The 16,803-nt window shown below is 37.5% G+C and overlaps 1 protein-coding gene across 1 annotated transcript in view; it reads right to left on the bottom strand.

Moving 5' to 3' along the window:
* LOC110049218 (C-myc promoter-binding protein-like) overlaps window positions 1-16,798 on the bottom strand; it is a 35,308-nt gene extending 18,510 nt beyond the window's left edge. Inside the window, exons 1-12 of the mRNA XM_020755002.2 lie at window positions 16,609-16,798; window positions 10,905-11,218; window positions 9,924-10,113; window positions 8,075-8,131; window positions 7,269-7,338; window positions 6,977-7,146; window positions 6,397-6,489; window positions 5,909-6,051; window positions 4,550-4,616; window positions 3,898-3,956; window positions 3,065-3,209; window positions 1,819-1,912 (exon numbers count right to left, since the gene is read on the bottom strand). Coding sequence (XP_020610661.1) covers window positions 1,819-1,912; window positions 3,065-3,209; window positions 3,898-3,956; window positions 4,550-4,616; window positions 5,909-6,051; window positions 6,397-6,489; window positions 6,977-7,146; window positions 7,269-7,338; window positions 8,075-8,131; window positions 9,924-10,113; window positions 10,905-11,200 — 1,384 coding nt within the window. The 5' untranslated portion in view covers window positions 11,201-11,218; window positions 16,609-16,798. The remainder of the gene's footprint in view (window positions 1-1,818; window positions 1,913-3,064; window positions 3,210-3,897; window positions 3,957-4,549; window positions 4,617-5,908; window positions 6,052-6,396; window positions 6,490-6,976; window positions 7,147-7,268; window positions 7,339-8,074; window positions 8,132-9,923; window positions 10,114-10,904; window positions 11,219-16,608) is intronic.
* Window positions 16,799-16,803: the final 5 nt, after the last annotated feature.

The raw sequence follows: 16,803 nt of genomic DNA, 5'->3' as shown, positions 1-16,803 counted from the left end.
AGTGTGGTCTCGCATGTGAACGTTGAGGTGCCCGTTGTGTGTAAATTGTGAATTGCACAAGGAACAAGGACCGACAAGCAATTTGTTTGGGACGTTGTCGCTGTTTATACGCCGATTTCTTCGACGGAATGGTCGGCGTAGCAGGTGTGGCAGGGGCTGGGAACTCGAACTCTTGTGCATGAGGTCGATCATCAGTAAAGATAACTCGTGGCTTGAAAATACGTACATATCCGGATCGAGGTAAAATTCTTCTGAACTCCATCATGGATCAAAACCAAAGAAATGGCGCCGTGTGCTTAGCTAATATAGTCGAATTCAAAATGCAGGTGTAAAGAAAAAATAACACAATTGAAATACCGTCCAATCATGGCCTTGACGCATCTTTCGCTCAAAAGGTAGACCGTGGGAAGGAATGAGATTCCGTGGAAACGCGACTTTGACAAGTTTTTGACACAAAGGTGCTAAAATCGCCGTAATAAAATGTCGGGTTCCGCATCGTGCGTTCCTTCTCTAAAATGGAACGAGCAGGTCAATATCGGTGCCTCCTTTGCCGGCATTCCTTTACTAAGTGTGTTTTTTAGCGATCGTTTTTTGGAGGCACCACGGTTATTTTCCCAAGAAACATCGATGAATAGAAATCGACATATCACTTAAATCAGCTGATATCAAGTTATTGTCTTGGAAAAGTTTGATCAATGTATATTGTAATACAAAACTATGCTGTAATCCCAATGTAAACACCTTTGAAGTTAATAGAACTGCACCTTCAAGCGACCGGACATACTTATTTCTCAATAGAACTGAAAATAGTATGCATATCACGATTTGCTATTTGACTCGTTTAGCAGGCCGTAATGCTTGTCATTTGTAACGAACTGAAAGTTTGTCTAAGGCAGCTGTTATTATTAGAAAGGATGTTTTTATTGCGATTTTGTTCTTCATTCATTCTGTTTTTGCCGCCAAACCAATATTTATCACGCTGAGGAAGTTACTGACTTACTGTCAGCCTCCTACGCGGACACTCCTTGAGCTCGTCACGCAATCAGACGTTCGTTTCACTCATATTCTTCAGCGCTGTAACATTTATTTGTCCCACGGTAGTTTTGCATCAAGGGTGATAAAAATTGCCATTAACACTGTACATATTTTCTCGAGACTGCGGTTGTGTACATTCATTCATTTTCATAATGCTCCATTAAAATCTACCCTCTATTATGCAGATAGCGCAAAATCGAACCAGACTTCCATAATTCTCATCCTTCCTAAAAACCGAAGTCCCGTCATTATCATGGAAATTCGCTACAGTAAGTCGCGAGATGTTGACAGTTGCTATGGTAAAATTGATAGACATTTTGGTTTCTTTAGTCGTTGCGTCTAACACGTGCGCACGAATACACTCAGGCAGCGTCCACACTACGCCGGAGAAATTTGACCGTTCACACTAATCCGTCACGAAAACGCTCTTCAAACCGGGGAAATTTGAAAACTCCAGCTTTTGGTGCTCGTGTGGACAGAAAACATTTTCAAAACGGAGCTTTCCGAAAACGATGACGTCACGATAATCACGTGATTTCCCTGCCCGAGTTTTCCTCAAACACAAATCCAAAATGGCCGGTGATTGGTGCGTTTTTAAGTTCCTCCGGGGTGGTGTGCACGAAAAACATTTGACGCGTTTTCAGAGTGAAGCCTGTGTTTTCAAATTCCTCTGGCGTAGCGTGGACGGGGTCTCAGTCAAGGATATGAAGAATAATTAGAGGGAGTCTTTTATATGGTGTCTTATAAGGGCATAAAGGATCTTTTTTTCCAACACCGACTCACCTACAATGAAAGGACATGGGGCATCAAGAACATCATTTAATCCCAATGGACAAAGTGGAACATACGGGCACTGCCAGCTGAACGGAAACAAGAGCTAGAAAAGAACAACAAATATCTTGTATACTCATTATAGGCAGAAGGGTCAAGAACGTCTGCACTAGTGTAAGAGAGGCCCAATACACTGCTAATTAAAAGAGTCTACCTCAGTTTCTGAAGAAACTGAGATGTCTCAATGGCAAGTTACAGGTAGGAACATTACCACCGTCTCTCGGGGTGGGAAGTACTTGCCTTCTTAGTGAGGGACTGAGCAAGTTACATTTGTTTGTATTTGTAAAGAAGGATTGAGACTTGCCAGGGCAACTGAACTACTAACATAAACACCAATTTCCATCTCTGCAATGCTCACCCCTCCCCCCCCCCCCCCCCTTCGGGATGGGTTGTGAGCCAATCACTGGCTAACGTCACCTTCCTCCAGCAATTTGTGAGGCCAGCTAGGCTAAACACTTGCTAGTACCCCTTTACTCTTTGATCGTAAATGTAAAATCCCTTGCCAAAACATGAATGCAGTGCTCAAAGCCAGACTGCCTGAATGTTCTTATGATTACATAACTGCCTCCTGGAGGTACAGCTTTTAAAGTGTATCTCTATGTCTGTACTATAATAAAATTAGCATACATTTACCATTGATAGTCTAGTGTTGAATCTGTGAATTTGATTGGCTCTATTACCGTTTTCCATCTCCTGATAGAAAACTGAGCGCATGAGTTTTGCTACACCCATTACTGCGCATCACGTGTAATGATTGAAACCCTTTGAATTGCCTTTGAATCACTGATGTATACTTGACATTCCTTTGTGCAATGAAACTACAGTAAATTTAAACTAAAACAATTGGACTACTCATCCTCGTTTTCTATGAGCGACAGAACCTTTGCATAAATGATGCCCAAGTTTCAATAATTTTGACAAAATTTAATAAATTTTGATAACGATACTTTGTACATCTTTAGCCTCTTACTTACGTTTCCATACAAAGGATTTTTCACATGAATTTCAGGCTTAGGATGTACAAGTACTGTTATTCAAATATTGGTACCATTTACGCCAAGGGTCTATAGTCAACTTGGCTGCACCTCATTGACCATCTGTGCGTAGAGAACCCAGGCTCATAGTCTAATTGTTAAATACAAAATGTAACTCTTACCAGTGGCAGAATAATATTATGAATAATTATTTTGCAGCTTACCGTTGTAATGGCTTCAGCAATACTTGTCAACAGAGTTGGTCTCAGGGAGTGGATTAGTATTTTATGTTCAGTGAGAACAAGATAAAACAGCAGCATGGCATTCTCTGGATGAAGGTAGCGAAGCATGGCTATGTATGATGCACCACTGAAAGCAAATGCAAATAAGTTACAACTGGTACATCTACAGGTACAAATGGAAACCTCGACCATGTGTGGACCACACTAATAAACACAGTCATGACAATATTAAACTGCAAAATAAAATAGCATTATCTGAAACATAAAACGTTACACACATGAAAGATAGTTCTTATTAAATGCTGTAAGAACAGTATGGAGAGTAATCTGTAACGTATGAAACATACAGTACATTTTTTTTCAGCCAGAAATGTGCTCAAAGCAGCCAGTTTATATTTATCTATATATTATAGTTCACAAGGGTTTCCCATCTCTGTGAATAATTAACTAACTACTTAACAATTAAACATCTAAATATAAAATACATATAACAATAACAATTAAGTTTCTAAAATATACATAATACAGTGTAGCACAGTTCCTCACAGTGTGCACTGTTTATTGAATGCAGAAGCCCAATATTTATAATACTGATGTTGTAGCTAGAACTGATTTAATTTCAGTTCAAAAAGAACTTAAACTAGTATAATTTGAATCTTCTTTTGCACTCCAGACTTATTGCCAAAGAACTACACTGATACTCCAACAGATGGGTATCATTATTTAGGTCATTATGCTGTATGTTTATACCAAAGTATTGATTAAATCAACGCGTTGAAATTACAACCGGTCACACAAGCTAAAAAATCCATTACCTAACTGGTAGAAGAGTGTGAGAAAGTTGGCTGATTTCAAAAGGGTCATACATGCTCATCTGCAGAAACAAACAAAAAAAAAACAATTTAATTTATTCACTGAAATAGCTGGCAAGGATCCTAAGTCATATAGACAGCTGAGCAGTCTGCTCTTTTTTACATTTAAATTACTACTAACAGCTCTTCTTATTTTTGCTTTCTTCAATTAGAAAAGAGGCACTCCTTGACAAAAGTCAGTTCAGAGTTACATGCATTGCATGATATATGTTCCAGGGTTGTTCTCTGGAAGTGCCCAGGTGCCTCAGGTGACTAACTTTTGCCTTTGGGCAACTAGAAAACTTTATTTTTTCACATAAGCTTAAGTGCTGGGCATCCAGGACTTCATGGCTAGGAACCTTTGGGCTCCTCTTAATTTTTCTTAGACAACAGCCTTGATTGAACTGTAAATGTACAAGTGACAGTGCATGTGTATGACAGAATGGAAAATAATTATACTGTGAGGAGAAAAACAATCTTTGTCTGCCTTGGAGTTTATATGTCAAAAGTAGACAGGTATTTAGGAGAATTACAGTAACAAAAGACTTTTGCACTTTCATTTTGCTTTTTAACCTCCAACTGACATAAAAAATATTTTTTGGGGGACAAAACATACCTGCACAAGAATTCGTGGTCTTTGAGGTGATGGAAAAGGAACATCAAGCATCAAAATTGCTATATACCTATGAGGATAACATAATTTTTTTGTTTAAACTACTAAGAATTTATATAATGTAAATCATAATTATTTTGGTCCCATGTTTCAAAATTATTAGGAGTACACCGCAAGGTTTCTTACACTGTTCAAAAAAGAGTTTCCAAAACTGGGTACTAAATGCTCTGAAAGTTTCCAATGGGTTTGAAAGGTGTTCTTAAAGGGTTTCTGGAGGGCCAGCCTCGGCTATGGGGATGAATGAATGAAAGGGTTTGCTATTTTAAATGTTTCAAAAGGGTTTCTAAAGGGCTTAATAGGAATCTTCAAAGTGTTTCTAAAATGTTTGCTAAGGGTTTTCAAAGGACTTCGAAAGAGTTTCCTTGAGGTTTTCAAAGGGCTTCTAAAAGGTTTGTTAATGGTTTTAAAAGGGTTCCTAAAGGGTTTACCAGCAGTTTTCAAAGGGCTTCTATTAGGATTTGCTAGGGTTTTTCAAAGGGCTTCAAATGGTTTTGCTAATTTTCAAATGACAAAGGAATTCTTAATAGTCTGTTACAGGTTACTTTTTAAAGGGCCTCAAAAGGGTTTGCTGAAGTTTTTCAAAGGGCTTGTAAAAGGTTTGCTAAGAGTATTCAAAGGGATAATTTCAAAGGTGTTAACACATGTAAATGTACCAGGGTACACTTACATGTAAGGGGGTTCTATAAAGTCACTGGGTATTTAAACTTGAATCCTGTTAACAGGGAGGTGAATAGGGGTATGCAAATCCACCAATCCATGCCTTTTTTCGCCATATCTGTCGATCCACCAATATTTTTGTTCAAATCCGAAACCACAATCACATCCGGAAACAGAAGAGTTAAAGTTCATTAAGGTAAACTGGTAAATCTGAATGCTATTGTTAATTTCCCACAAATAGTAAAGAAGGCAACATGCTTGAGGACTATAACACAGTACAATTCCAACAACAGTCTCACACCTGACTTTAAATGAGCTTCATTCAAAAAAAAGAAATAATTTGGATGAACTCATTAACGTGCCAACCAAAGGTGAAGAAAGATCTATGATCCAAATTTCATTTAGGCTCCAAGATCTGAACATCAAGACAGGCACAATCCAGAATCCGCACCTAAATTCACAGCGGATCCACAATCCACTGTGATCCACGATCCGCGAATCCACTCGATTTACTGCAAAAATCCATAATCCGTGTGCTTTTTAAAGCCAAATCCATCAATCCGAAAACCTATTCACCACCCTCTGTTAAACAAGAATTTAAATCACCTCTCAGAGTATACCAAATATGCAATATGCAAGACTTACCTTTCAATTGGAAGTGGTTGTTCTGATACAGAGATCCGATACAACTGTGACAAAAACTTCTTGAAAGCTTCAAAGAATGGCCAGTGTGACAATACACAGATACACTTGTTTGTATGAGCAACTTTCTTTCCTTCTTCCCAACTCTGAAAAAAAAGCAATGATGGCAAACAATCCATGTTGAGAATTGCTTCATTTGTTCATTACATGAACTTATCTGCTAGAGGTAGTATAAACAAATGTTTCTCCTGTTCTCCATTGTAAGTGCTAATAATATTTTGCATGTGTATGCTTACATGTACAAGGCAAATACGCAAATTTCAGTTTGTTGAATAGACGTTATCAAAACCTGATCAGTTGCAAGAACAGTGCAATTTACATGTATGAGATGAACTCAGGTATTTATGATGTGAGGCAACTGGAATTCATTGTCTACTCTGTAGATCAATGCAAGATTTTTGCTAGCTTTAAAAAACAAACTGTGTCCTTACTTCATCATCATTCAGCTTCAATGCTTGTTTTCTTTCTTCTGTTAGCTGCTCTTCAGGTAGGAGTTCAAAGAATGTCACAGCTGCACCATAAATCTTCAGGGGAAAAAATAAGTTTAAATTCCTTCCCGAGATTGAAGGAACATATCAAAATCACATGATCACACATGTAGATGTATCTTTGGGCTAGCTTTCCTCTTGTCTGTGACTGTACACGATTACTGCTCTTTCCATTATTGCTCCTTGACCATCAGCAAACTCCAGTGTATTCCAAACATGATTCCAAACACATACACTGTACATTGCGTCCTGAATTTATCTTTGCACTATTACTAACTGTCTGACTGTCTGATCGTCAGTTGGTCTGTCTCTCTCTGTCCATCCACATCCATCCATTCACCTGTTTCTCTCTCTTACCCAGTCATTCTATTACAGAACTGTAGTCACTTGGTCCCTCTCTCAGTTCTGTTTCATGCATTCATCTGTCCATCCGTGTCTCAAGCCCATTCATTAGCAAACTTACCAAGTTTATATTTCACACAGCTACAGAATATTGATTGGAAAGGAAAAATGTCACCCACACCTTTTGTCCTGATGCTCCTGTGAGTACAAATGTAGAGAAAATGGGAAGAGGATGCTGTGAATTTTCTGGCCAACACTCAATGATTGCTCCTTGAGGAAGACAAAACATTGGAATCTTATCCGGTAATGGAAAACCTTCGTAATCCTCCACAGGGAATCGACTCAAAACCTCTGAAAGAAATGACAGATCATTCAATGAGAATGTTATCTATAGTGATTTACGAGGGAATTTTCTGAAAAGGTATTAAAAATTTCTTCCTGAGCGACAACTGATCGCTAGAGATGCACTCTACCTGCAGGGTAAGTGATAGAACGCAGCCTTGCTAATGATTTTCTGTAACAAAGGTACACATCAGAGCCAACCTAGTTGTAATAATGAGAATGAATTAATCATAGTTACAGTTTGTATAGTGTGGCAATTTTCACTTAGCACTCACAATAGTAAACCAGTGCAGAGGAAGCTGAATAGCAGGCACCCATACACAGGTCTGACAAGGTCTGTCAAGGCTACAAATATGTGCCCATGTTCATTATTCCATTGTAAGGGAAAGTCTTCATGGACCTTACATGTACTTTGCAAACCTACATAACACTGATGATAATACAGAGCATGAAATTTTGCTTGGTTGCATCTCATCAAAGTACCAATGAATTGGCCTGACCAGATTCACCTGCTATGCAACTGAAGAGTACAGAAAAGGTACAGGTACTGCAAAATCACTGTGGACTGGGCTCAAATTTTGATGTGCTCACATTCCATCATGTTGTTGTAAGTTGACTGTTAGTGAAGAGCAGTGATGGATACAAGATACGAATTAAACTAAAGAGAAAGGGAAAGGAGAAAAATGTGTTAAAATATTTTTACCTCATTTCTCCGTTTCATTCCCTTTCCCACCTTTGGTTTGAACTTTGCTTACAGTCAACTCACCACAACACAAAGGAATGTTGGGTCAGCAAAAGTAAGTGGGAGTGGTTGCCGACCAAAAATTTGAGCCCATTCCATGGTTCGATTAATTTTGTGGCAGGCATAATGTATAAATACAGAGCAATTTTCTCTATCGCTAAAGGAAATAAAGCAGGAACAAAACAATGGACTTACCATGCCTTTGTTGAGGTTCTTTTCAATCAAGCAAAATGCATGAGGTGGTTTTTCATTCTACAGTAAAACACAATGTAGGGAAATGTAAGGAAATTATCGCCTTGTTTTATAGGCCCCAAATTAACTATACATGTACTTCTCTTAGCCCTGAAATTCAAAATGTTTCTAGTTCTACTGTATCTGCCTCTGAACCTCACTCATTTTCTTCGTAAAAGCCCATTTTACTGTGCAAACTTGTGTTCGCGTTTTCTTTTTTTCTTTCTCTTTGCTTTTGCTCACTGAGCTTTGTTTATCTATTTTTATCCTAAGTAAAGATCATTTTTGTATGGTAGAAAAGATACACATGTAAATGTTAATTTATTGTCTTCTCTTAGAAATCTTAAAAGGTAGTCCTTAACATAAGCCTTATTGGCTTCCCTGGGCTTCATTGCCATATAGATTTGGTATTTGTAAATACATGTATTATATTTAATGTGTGACAAACTTACATTTACAGTGTATAATAATAAACTAAGCTGAAACTTAAAACTGAAACAATATTCATGTTACAATGTACTATAGTACACCTAGTTACATAATAACAGGGATGGTATTGAATATTAGAGCAATGCTGTGACCAAAGAGAGATGTCTGTATGTAACTTACTCGAGCTAATGTAGTGTACAGCTGTAAACCAAACAACTGAAGCCTTAATCCAGAATTTTCTATTCATTAACCCTTTTAGATCTTTAAGCAAAGATGACAATCCCGGATCTTCAATCAATTTTTTAAGGTTACTCCAAACCTTCGTGGGTGTCCTCCACACAAAAAAAAAATTTGTATGTGCGCTGTTTTCAAGGAAACCACCACAAACTATATACATGTATCAGTGGAAATGGTTATGAAATGTAGAATTCGATAAAATTATAATGTTTTGCTGATTGCTTTCCTAAGGAGGTAGAAGCCGTTAATGCCAAATGGACCATCTGAAGTTCCAAAGAATTAATTGGGTATCAAATGCAATCACTGATGCAAAATAATTGTGCAGTGTTAATCACAAAGCATCAATCTCTCAAAGTGTGTCAGCATTTTCTTTTATTTCTATTGGTTATCTTTTTATAGATCTGTCAAGTTCCACTATTAAAAAATTCTCGTAACGTGTTGCACAACAGGCTGCCACAAGAAAAGTATTTAAAATTAAAGAATTTGGTGACGCACTTTCGTTCCATATTTATCAGTGAATATTCTGGGCAAATTTCACAGAAAATCGTTGATCTACATACTTTATTAATTCATTTAAAGAGGAGAGATTCTCTCAAAAAATGAGTGCAAGTTTTCGCCCTCTGAAGATTTATTAACAAGTCACGCCTTCCCAGAGGGATATGTCAACTCAAAAAGTTGCCAGCCAATGAAATAACTGAATCCCTAGCATTCACAGTCTGCAAACTGGAGCTTTGTGGAAAGTGATATTGTTACAGTCACATTTTAGGCGCACATGTTTTAGGTCAGTGGTCAACAATGGGCAAAACAGAGGGAAAGCAATGTCTAACAAAACAAAAAGAAACTGAGGAGCAATTGCCAAAGCGTGATTACAAAGAGGCAATCTTGACGGACATGAAATCTTTGATATACATGTAGGATCTCTGGATTAAGCTGTTTGCCATGAAAAGATCGCTGAGGTCCATGCCTTTTGGGGATTATGACACCTTGACAGTTTATTAACTTTTATTAAGCACATGCACGTTTTATTCTTTCATCTTCATTTTTTGGAAAATGTTACCTTAAATAATGAACTCTAATTTGGTTGGGGAATAAAAAAATTTGGCAAAAGTAGCCCCACAAAGGTTTGGAGTAACCTTAATAGACTTACCTTGCTTGCTATGATGACACAAATTTCTGTAACTGCTAAGGAAGAGTGTGCCATCTTCTGGTTTGCTCGACGATACGTGATGAATGTTCTGTTTCCGCCGCTGTTGTTGACATTGGCAGATTTTCCTGTTTCTGTATACACAATGATGTCACATCCTGCCATCAACCGCTCTTTCCCTTCATAAAGGACACTAAGATCAAACATTCGTATGATGTTAGTACTTTTTCTTTTTCAGCTTAATGCAAGAATTTGGTAGTAAGTTAAACCAAACTCAGTCATTCACTGTGATAATGAATAAATGTCTATTCTTGATGCCTCATCACTGATCAACATTCTTGTACATAGAGATAAGTGACTGAAGAGTTAAATGCATAATAACCTAAATTCATTAACACTTTAATCCAGAAGTTCAAAACCTATAAAAGTTTTTTAACTATTGCATTTTCACTGATATCAATCATGATTACCAGAACATTCAACAAAACTTGGGTTCCCAACCCACGAAAGTGACCTTTTGAACCTGTTTGAAAATCCGTTTCCTGCAAGGTCCACTGAGATAACTAACAGTTGCAAAAATGTTGTTTGAGCAGTCAGTTCACGTTATTCCAAAATGCAGTAAGACTGCAGTATATACATTGTGAGTGTAGCGATAAGACAATGACATTCACTATGAACTCATACATGTACGCTCATGTATGAGCCAAAAATGCATTGATTTAGAGATCCAGCTGTATAACCTTATTGTACATCATATAGGCCTCAAATGTATGTTTTCTCTCTATCTGGCAAGAGAATAATCACGAAAAAAAAGACACTTCCCCAGACCTGATGGATGGTATTCTGGATATTCCCCTAGGAGGGGGGGGGGGGGGGGGGGGTCAAAGACCCTGGAAATTCAGGCATAAGCGGGGGTCAAAAAATCTTGCCATTTGTTGGAGGTGTGTGAACTTTTCTGAAAGACTAATCCAAGAAAATTCTTACCCGATATCAGTCAGTGGAGGCTTGTCTGTTCCCCTACGAATGCAAAGGAAACATGATGGCTGCCTGATAGAGCCATGATTGAGATCTGCTGGAAAGCCTGCTGGAGTTTTCTCAATGCAAGTGTAACCTCTTGGTGGCCTTTCTCCCAAACTCTTAAATATCACTGTTACATCTGTGATTGGCTCCAAAATATTTCTGTCGTCATCAAACTGAATGGCATTTGAGGACTTGCCATTGCCAAGGCCTGCTACTACAAAGTAGTCACCTACTCGCTGGGGCTTCTCACGGTCAACCATACTCCTTGAACATCATCCCTATCAAGAGTGGATTATGTTACGATATACATCTAGAACATGTAGCTTGAGTATTAACTGACTTAAGAGAAATACATGTATGCATAGCAGTCAACTGTGTAAAATGCAGACTGCAGACTGCAAACCAGGGGTAAACCGCAGACAGCATACTATAATACAGGCTTTTTAAAGTGTGCCTGACAGATATTTTTTATTTGCTCGATGGAATCTTCACGAGATTGTGATATGGAAATTGAAAAAAAATTTAGAATATTAATGGTTTTTCACCGCATTTTAGCCATCAGAAAACGTGAAATTTAACTTCACATAATTAATGCATTATTTTAGGTACAATTAAATAACTATATGTGTAATGAAGGAAAATGTAAATAAAAGCCACCCAAAACATTTTTTTAAAAATACTTAACAAACAAATAAACTATTTTAATACACCACTGAACCCCAACAATATTAGGCTAACCTCAAAATTTCAAAATATGTCAACAATTTCAAGTTCATTGCACAAATTCATGTCCACATGCAATACTATTATTAATCAATTTGGTAACTTCATGTGTAACTTATATACATGTACCCCAGCTTTAATATACAAAACACACACATACATGTATAATCATACTTAGGGCTGTTCTCTGGAAATGCCCAGGCGCCACAGGTGGCTAAATTTTGCCTTTGGGTGACTGGTAAAACATACTTTTTTTCATATAAGCTAAGTGCTGGGAACCCAGGATATCATGGTTAGGAACCTTTGGACTCTTTAAATTTTTCTTTGACCACAGCCTTTGTACAAGTAAAACAGTTGTCTACATGACTATTACACTGTATATATAACTTTTTTAATTTTGAAATAGACTTCAGTCATGAAGCTTAAGATTACACAAATACTTTCAGTGTAGACTAAAAAACATGGTGAATTTTACACATTGTCTTTATGTAGTGTTGCAAAAAGTATATCAAATACATTGTTTTCCAACTGTGCCTGGAATGCAGAAACACAGCAGTTCCATGGTGTCCATGTAGTGTTTCCAAAGAGGCCCATTTTTCTTTTTCCTTAGTAAAATCTAGAGGAGTGCTGTATGTGGAAATAGCCTGAATAGCAGGCATTCTTACCCTGTATCCTAGGTCCACTTCAAGCACTTCATAACAAAGAAATGTTTGCACTGACCAAAAATTTAAGCAACAACATACTATGAAGTCTCTTGTTAAAACAACAAACATGAATTACAATACTTGCAACTTTTGCTCTACTACAATCTTCTGTTCAGCATGTTTTATGTTTACCAAAAACAATTCATTTATAAAAGTAACACACCAGATTTTCTACTGCATTTGCTCACATACTACTAAACACACGATTTTACTAGCCGTAATATTGTTTCACCGGTCTGGTCGAAATGTCAAACCCTGCTATTACAAAGTCAATTGCTAGTTTGCACTATCATGCCATCAAAAATAAACAACATAACCATTGTCTACATCTAATTAAAGTCAAGTATCTGGAATAGGTGATTGATTTAGTCTCATGTAAGGACTGTTTAGTAAGCACAAACTTGAAAAGAACATGTCACACCAGGTAAAAGCTTGTACAGACATGTACAATTTAAGTGCTAATTACAAAACAAAGAATGTGTTCACTGAGTTTAAACTTTGTAAGAAATCAAGTTCTTAGAGGATTCTTTAAGTCATAAAGCTAAAAATTCACAGCAATTCATACAGGTTATATTAAAAAAAAAAAATTGGGATATCACTTGTCCATCACATGCAAACCAGCAATATTCTTAATCAACATGATAATACATTGTAATTCATCAGATTAATGTTCATGAAAACTTACTCACAGAGAGACATGAAATATAATGGAGTACAGTGGAAGCTAAATTCTTAAAGTACATGATCACTAGAAGAAGTTAAGGAAATATGTGTACACATAAAAATGTTTCACTAGATTTTCACTAGATTAGTACACAGTAGGGCTTGCAAAAAGTGCCCTCCCGTCATGTGGGACAAGTAGATTTTCTGATATCAGGCAAATAACTTAAATTCATCCTGACTTACCCAATAGGCCACATTCGATATATCAATATTCTAACATGGCTCCGAGGCTTTCGGGACAAATGCTATATTTGGTGTTGTTTTCTTTGTATCCAAGAGTCTTTTTGGAATTGAGGGACAAAAGAACCTTAAAGTGCCACTGAAACAAAATTTTTGTATGTGAGATGTTTGCTTAGTAATAAAGTTTCAACCTTACTTGGAAACACTGCAAACTTTTTTTTCGCATAAGGTAAGCGAAAACTGCTTTTTCAGCTGTCCGAAGTTGGCTGGTTAAGCCCAAAATTGGCGGCCATTTTGGCGCGGCCAAAACAGCCTACTGACGTCACTGGTTGTATCACTCTCATGCCGCGCTGAAAATTTAGAGTGATTATGGGAGAGGAGATTACTGTTCGAAGCCCCCCCAAAAACATCTTAAGGACATCTCAGAGCTGTAAAGCAGATAATAACAGTGGCCTTAGACATGAAGAGGTCGAGAGTCGATCCTGGGGCTTTCCAGTCTATTTAATTGGATATTTGCAGGATATTTTATGTAAGCAAGCAAACGAGTGGGAGTTCTTAGATCGCAAAATCATCGGGACTCTTGGCCAGCACTCAATTAAACAATATCTACACTCATAAAGTAAAAAAGACATGAAAACAAGAGAAAGCGGCTTTTGAAAATATTATCCGGACTGCTGCTGCACGAATTGCAGCAACAACGCTTCGAGTTTTCGAGTCGCTTTGCTTCAAGGAAACCGGACGCTTTGTGAGTTTCACAGCGGACGAGATTGTGCCACAGTGACCTGTAGTCCAGTTTTATCTGCTACATCCTGCAAGTTATCACAACAGCAACAATTCAAGAAACCCTCTTCTTTTATATGAGGGAGCAAATTTAAACTATAACGGTAAACTAAGCTGCCATGACCCTACATGTATGTTTTCAGGAAACGAGAGAAAGCGTGACAATGTCGGCGGCGAAAGGTCATATATAGTATATATGCAAATTAGTTCAAATTCTGTTTAATGAACCTTCGAAAGGAGTGTAAACTAGTGACGTTTTAACGAATTGTTTTGAACTTGGATACTATTAAATGAAGATCATAGACATAACTATGTGCTAAAGAACTCAAAGTAATCCATCGGCCGTGAAATATTGCAATTGGGAGATACGTGTAAAAGAGAAGCGAAATTCCCGCTTTGTTTACACTGATACGTATGCGACGATAAAGCAAACTCTGCTGCGGATCACAATTTTCAAAGATACATTTTGTCTACCACAAGAACTCTCACTTATTAGTATCATAAAAAGATGCCCTCTGTGTGCAACTCGACTCAAAGCTTGTGGACCGTTAATAACTTCGTGATTGTGCGGATGGCTGATACGCTTACGGCTTTTAATACAGTAAAGTTGCCGAGGATATATTCGAACCTTGTTAACAGACCTTAGATAAACGTGAGAATCCAAATTTGAGAACCAGGCTGAAAAAAGACGAAATATCATGTTTATGCTTCAGGAAGTGATATAAAAGTTGCCACACTCGTCTTCAAAATCTCCAATCGAGTACTCAAGATGTCCGAAAAGTATACTGAGCTGTTCTAATCTGTAGCATTTATTTTGGTGAATCTACACTCTCTGGCGCCCTCCAACGTTTATGATGTGTATTTCCTGTCAAGGCTGGACAGAAATTACAAGGTAAAAAACTAGTAGGTATCGACAATATGAAGAATAAACTTGAATAAATCAAGTGAAAACAAGAGAGAATCTATAGCGCTTCTTGCGTGAATACAACCAGTGACGTCACAAGGTCCTTAAATTCGGTTCCAGAGCCCGGACACAGTTTTGCTCTAAAAAGTTGATTTCAACGGCTAAAAAAAGCACTTTCCGTTAGGATTTGACAGAAATAAAGTTCACCATTACTTTAAGCACGTTTGAAACTATAGATTGGGATAATAAAAGAGAGTACGAAAATTTCGTTTCAGTGGCACTTTAAAAAATTTGCAATTTTGACCTGAAAGCCTCTGAGCCACGTTAGAATATTGATATATCGAACGTGGCCTATTGGCAAGCGCCCAGGCAAGTTGTCTGCCAACTAAATAAAAAAACAGTAAACTAAGACTTGCCCAGGACAAGCAAATTTCAGAGCTGCTTGTCCAAAGGGCAAGCTGGAAATTATTCAAGTTTTTTATCTGAGCCCTACACATGTACAGTGTATAATCTCAAATGCTTTCCTCCTACATTGAGCATTTGCTTCATACCGGAAATACTTTATGATCAGCTTGAGTGGAAACAACATTATACAAGAACTGTGTTTTCTCGCACATTTAATCATTTGATTGAAGTTTAATGACGTATCAACAATAGACACAACAACCATTAATGACAAGCTGGATACTTTGCATCATGTAGCCAAGAGTTGTGCCGAAGAAATAGGAAAAAAAGCATAAATTACCAAAATTCTAATTTTCAATAGTTTCTCAAAATTATTGCTTACAGTGCTGTGAAATCTCAAGTACGGTGAATCTACGTGTATATGTACTAAGAATCTCCTGCTGTCAGAGACACCAGCTAAATTCTGTCGGTTAAAATTCTATTTTAACATCAGCCATGGCCCTTTTATTTGTCCACCAAGAGAGTTCAAGCTTTCTGTTTTTAGTTTGGCACGTGTTCCACTTTCAACAATTGCCAAAATCAGTCCTGACGTTTCGCATGTACACGATGTCCGATTGTAGATAGCAAGTTTCAGCAGATGGGTTTAGCTTTGCAGGACAAATTATTATTTATTTCTCAACCCAAAACGTTTATTTATTTCTCAACAGAAACTAATATAAGACTTAACGAGACTGAGTTTCATCATCAACGGCTGCTGATCGAGTCTTCAGAATCAAATATGAAATATTGTAATCGGGTGTGTTGCAGGAAGGAGGTTAGGTTTCAAGGTTCAGTTCTTTTTGAAACAATTAACCGACTTCCTCTTGCAACGTAACTAGACTAGACTTGGAAGTCACAGAATGCTAGAGAAAAGATTGTGTAAGTTTTTTTCAAAACCACAGTTTGTCAAAACCGAACAATAGTGGCAATAGTAACGAAAATACAAAATAAATCAATTATGGCAGTGTCGAGCGAAGTTCATTCAAGTCATCTGATATCATATCACTCGAATCTCGCTCTAAGCTATCTAGATTAATTTTACTAATGTGCCTTTTCATTGACAAAACTAATTGTAAGCTTCAATGAATGGACAAAACGAACGTACACTTCGACTAACGTAAATACAAAGCTATAAAATGCTAGCTAGCTTTCTGACGAAAAATACACCGGTATCATGATAGAAATTATTTTCATTAGCTAGGAAACATACCTTTACATTGCATCAAAATATATGCCTTCATCCGTCGTACTTATTTCTATATTCTGTGCTGCCATCCCGACCCAAATGCGCCGCTTTTCATATCATAAAAACGATAAAAGTCAGTGGATTTAGACCACGAGGAGCTACAACCCACGGAATAACAAATCGAGCGGAAGCGTGGTTACCAATTCTGGTCGAAAGTGG

Source organism: Orbicella faveolata, unplaced genomic scaffold (assembly GCF_042242905.1).
Source record: "Orbicella faveolata isolate gen_17 unplaced genomic scaffold, um_ofav_v1 contig_26, whole genome shotgun sequence".
NCBI lineage: Eukaryota > Metazoa > Cnidaria > Anthozoa > Scleractinia > Merulinidae > Orbicella > Orbicella faveolata.
The sequence above is the reverse complement of the archived record's forward strand: the minus strand, read 5'-3'. Positions and strand labels throughout refer to the sequence as shown.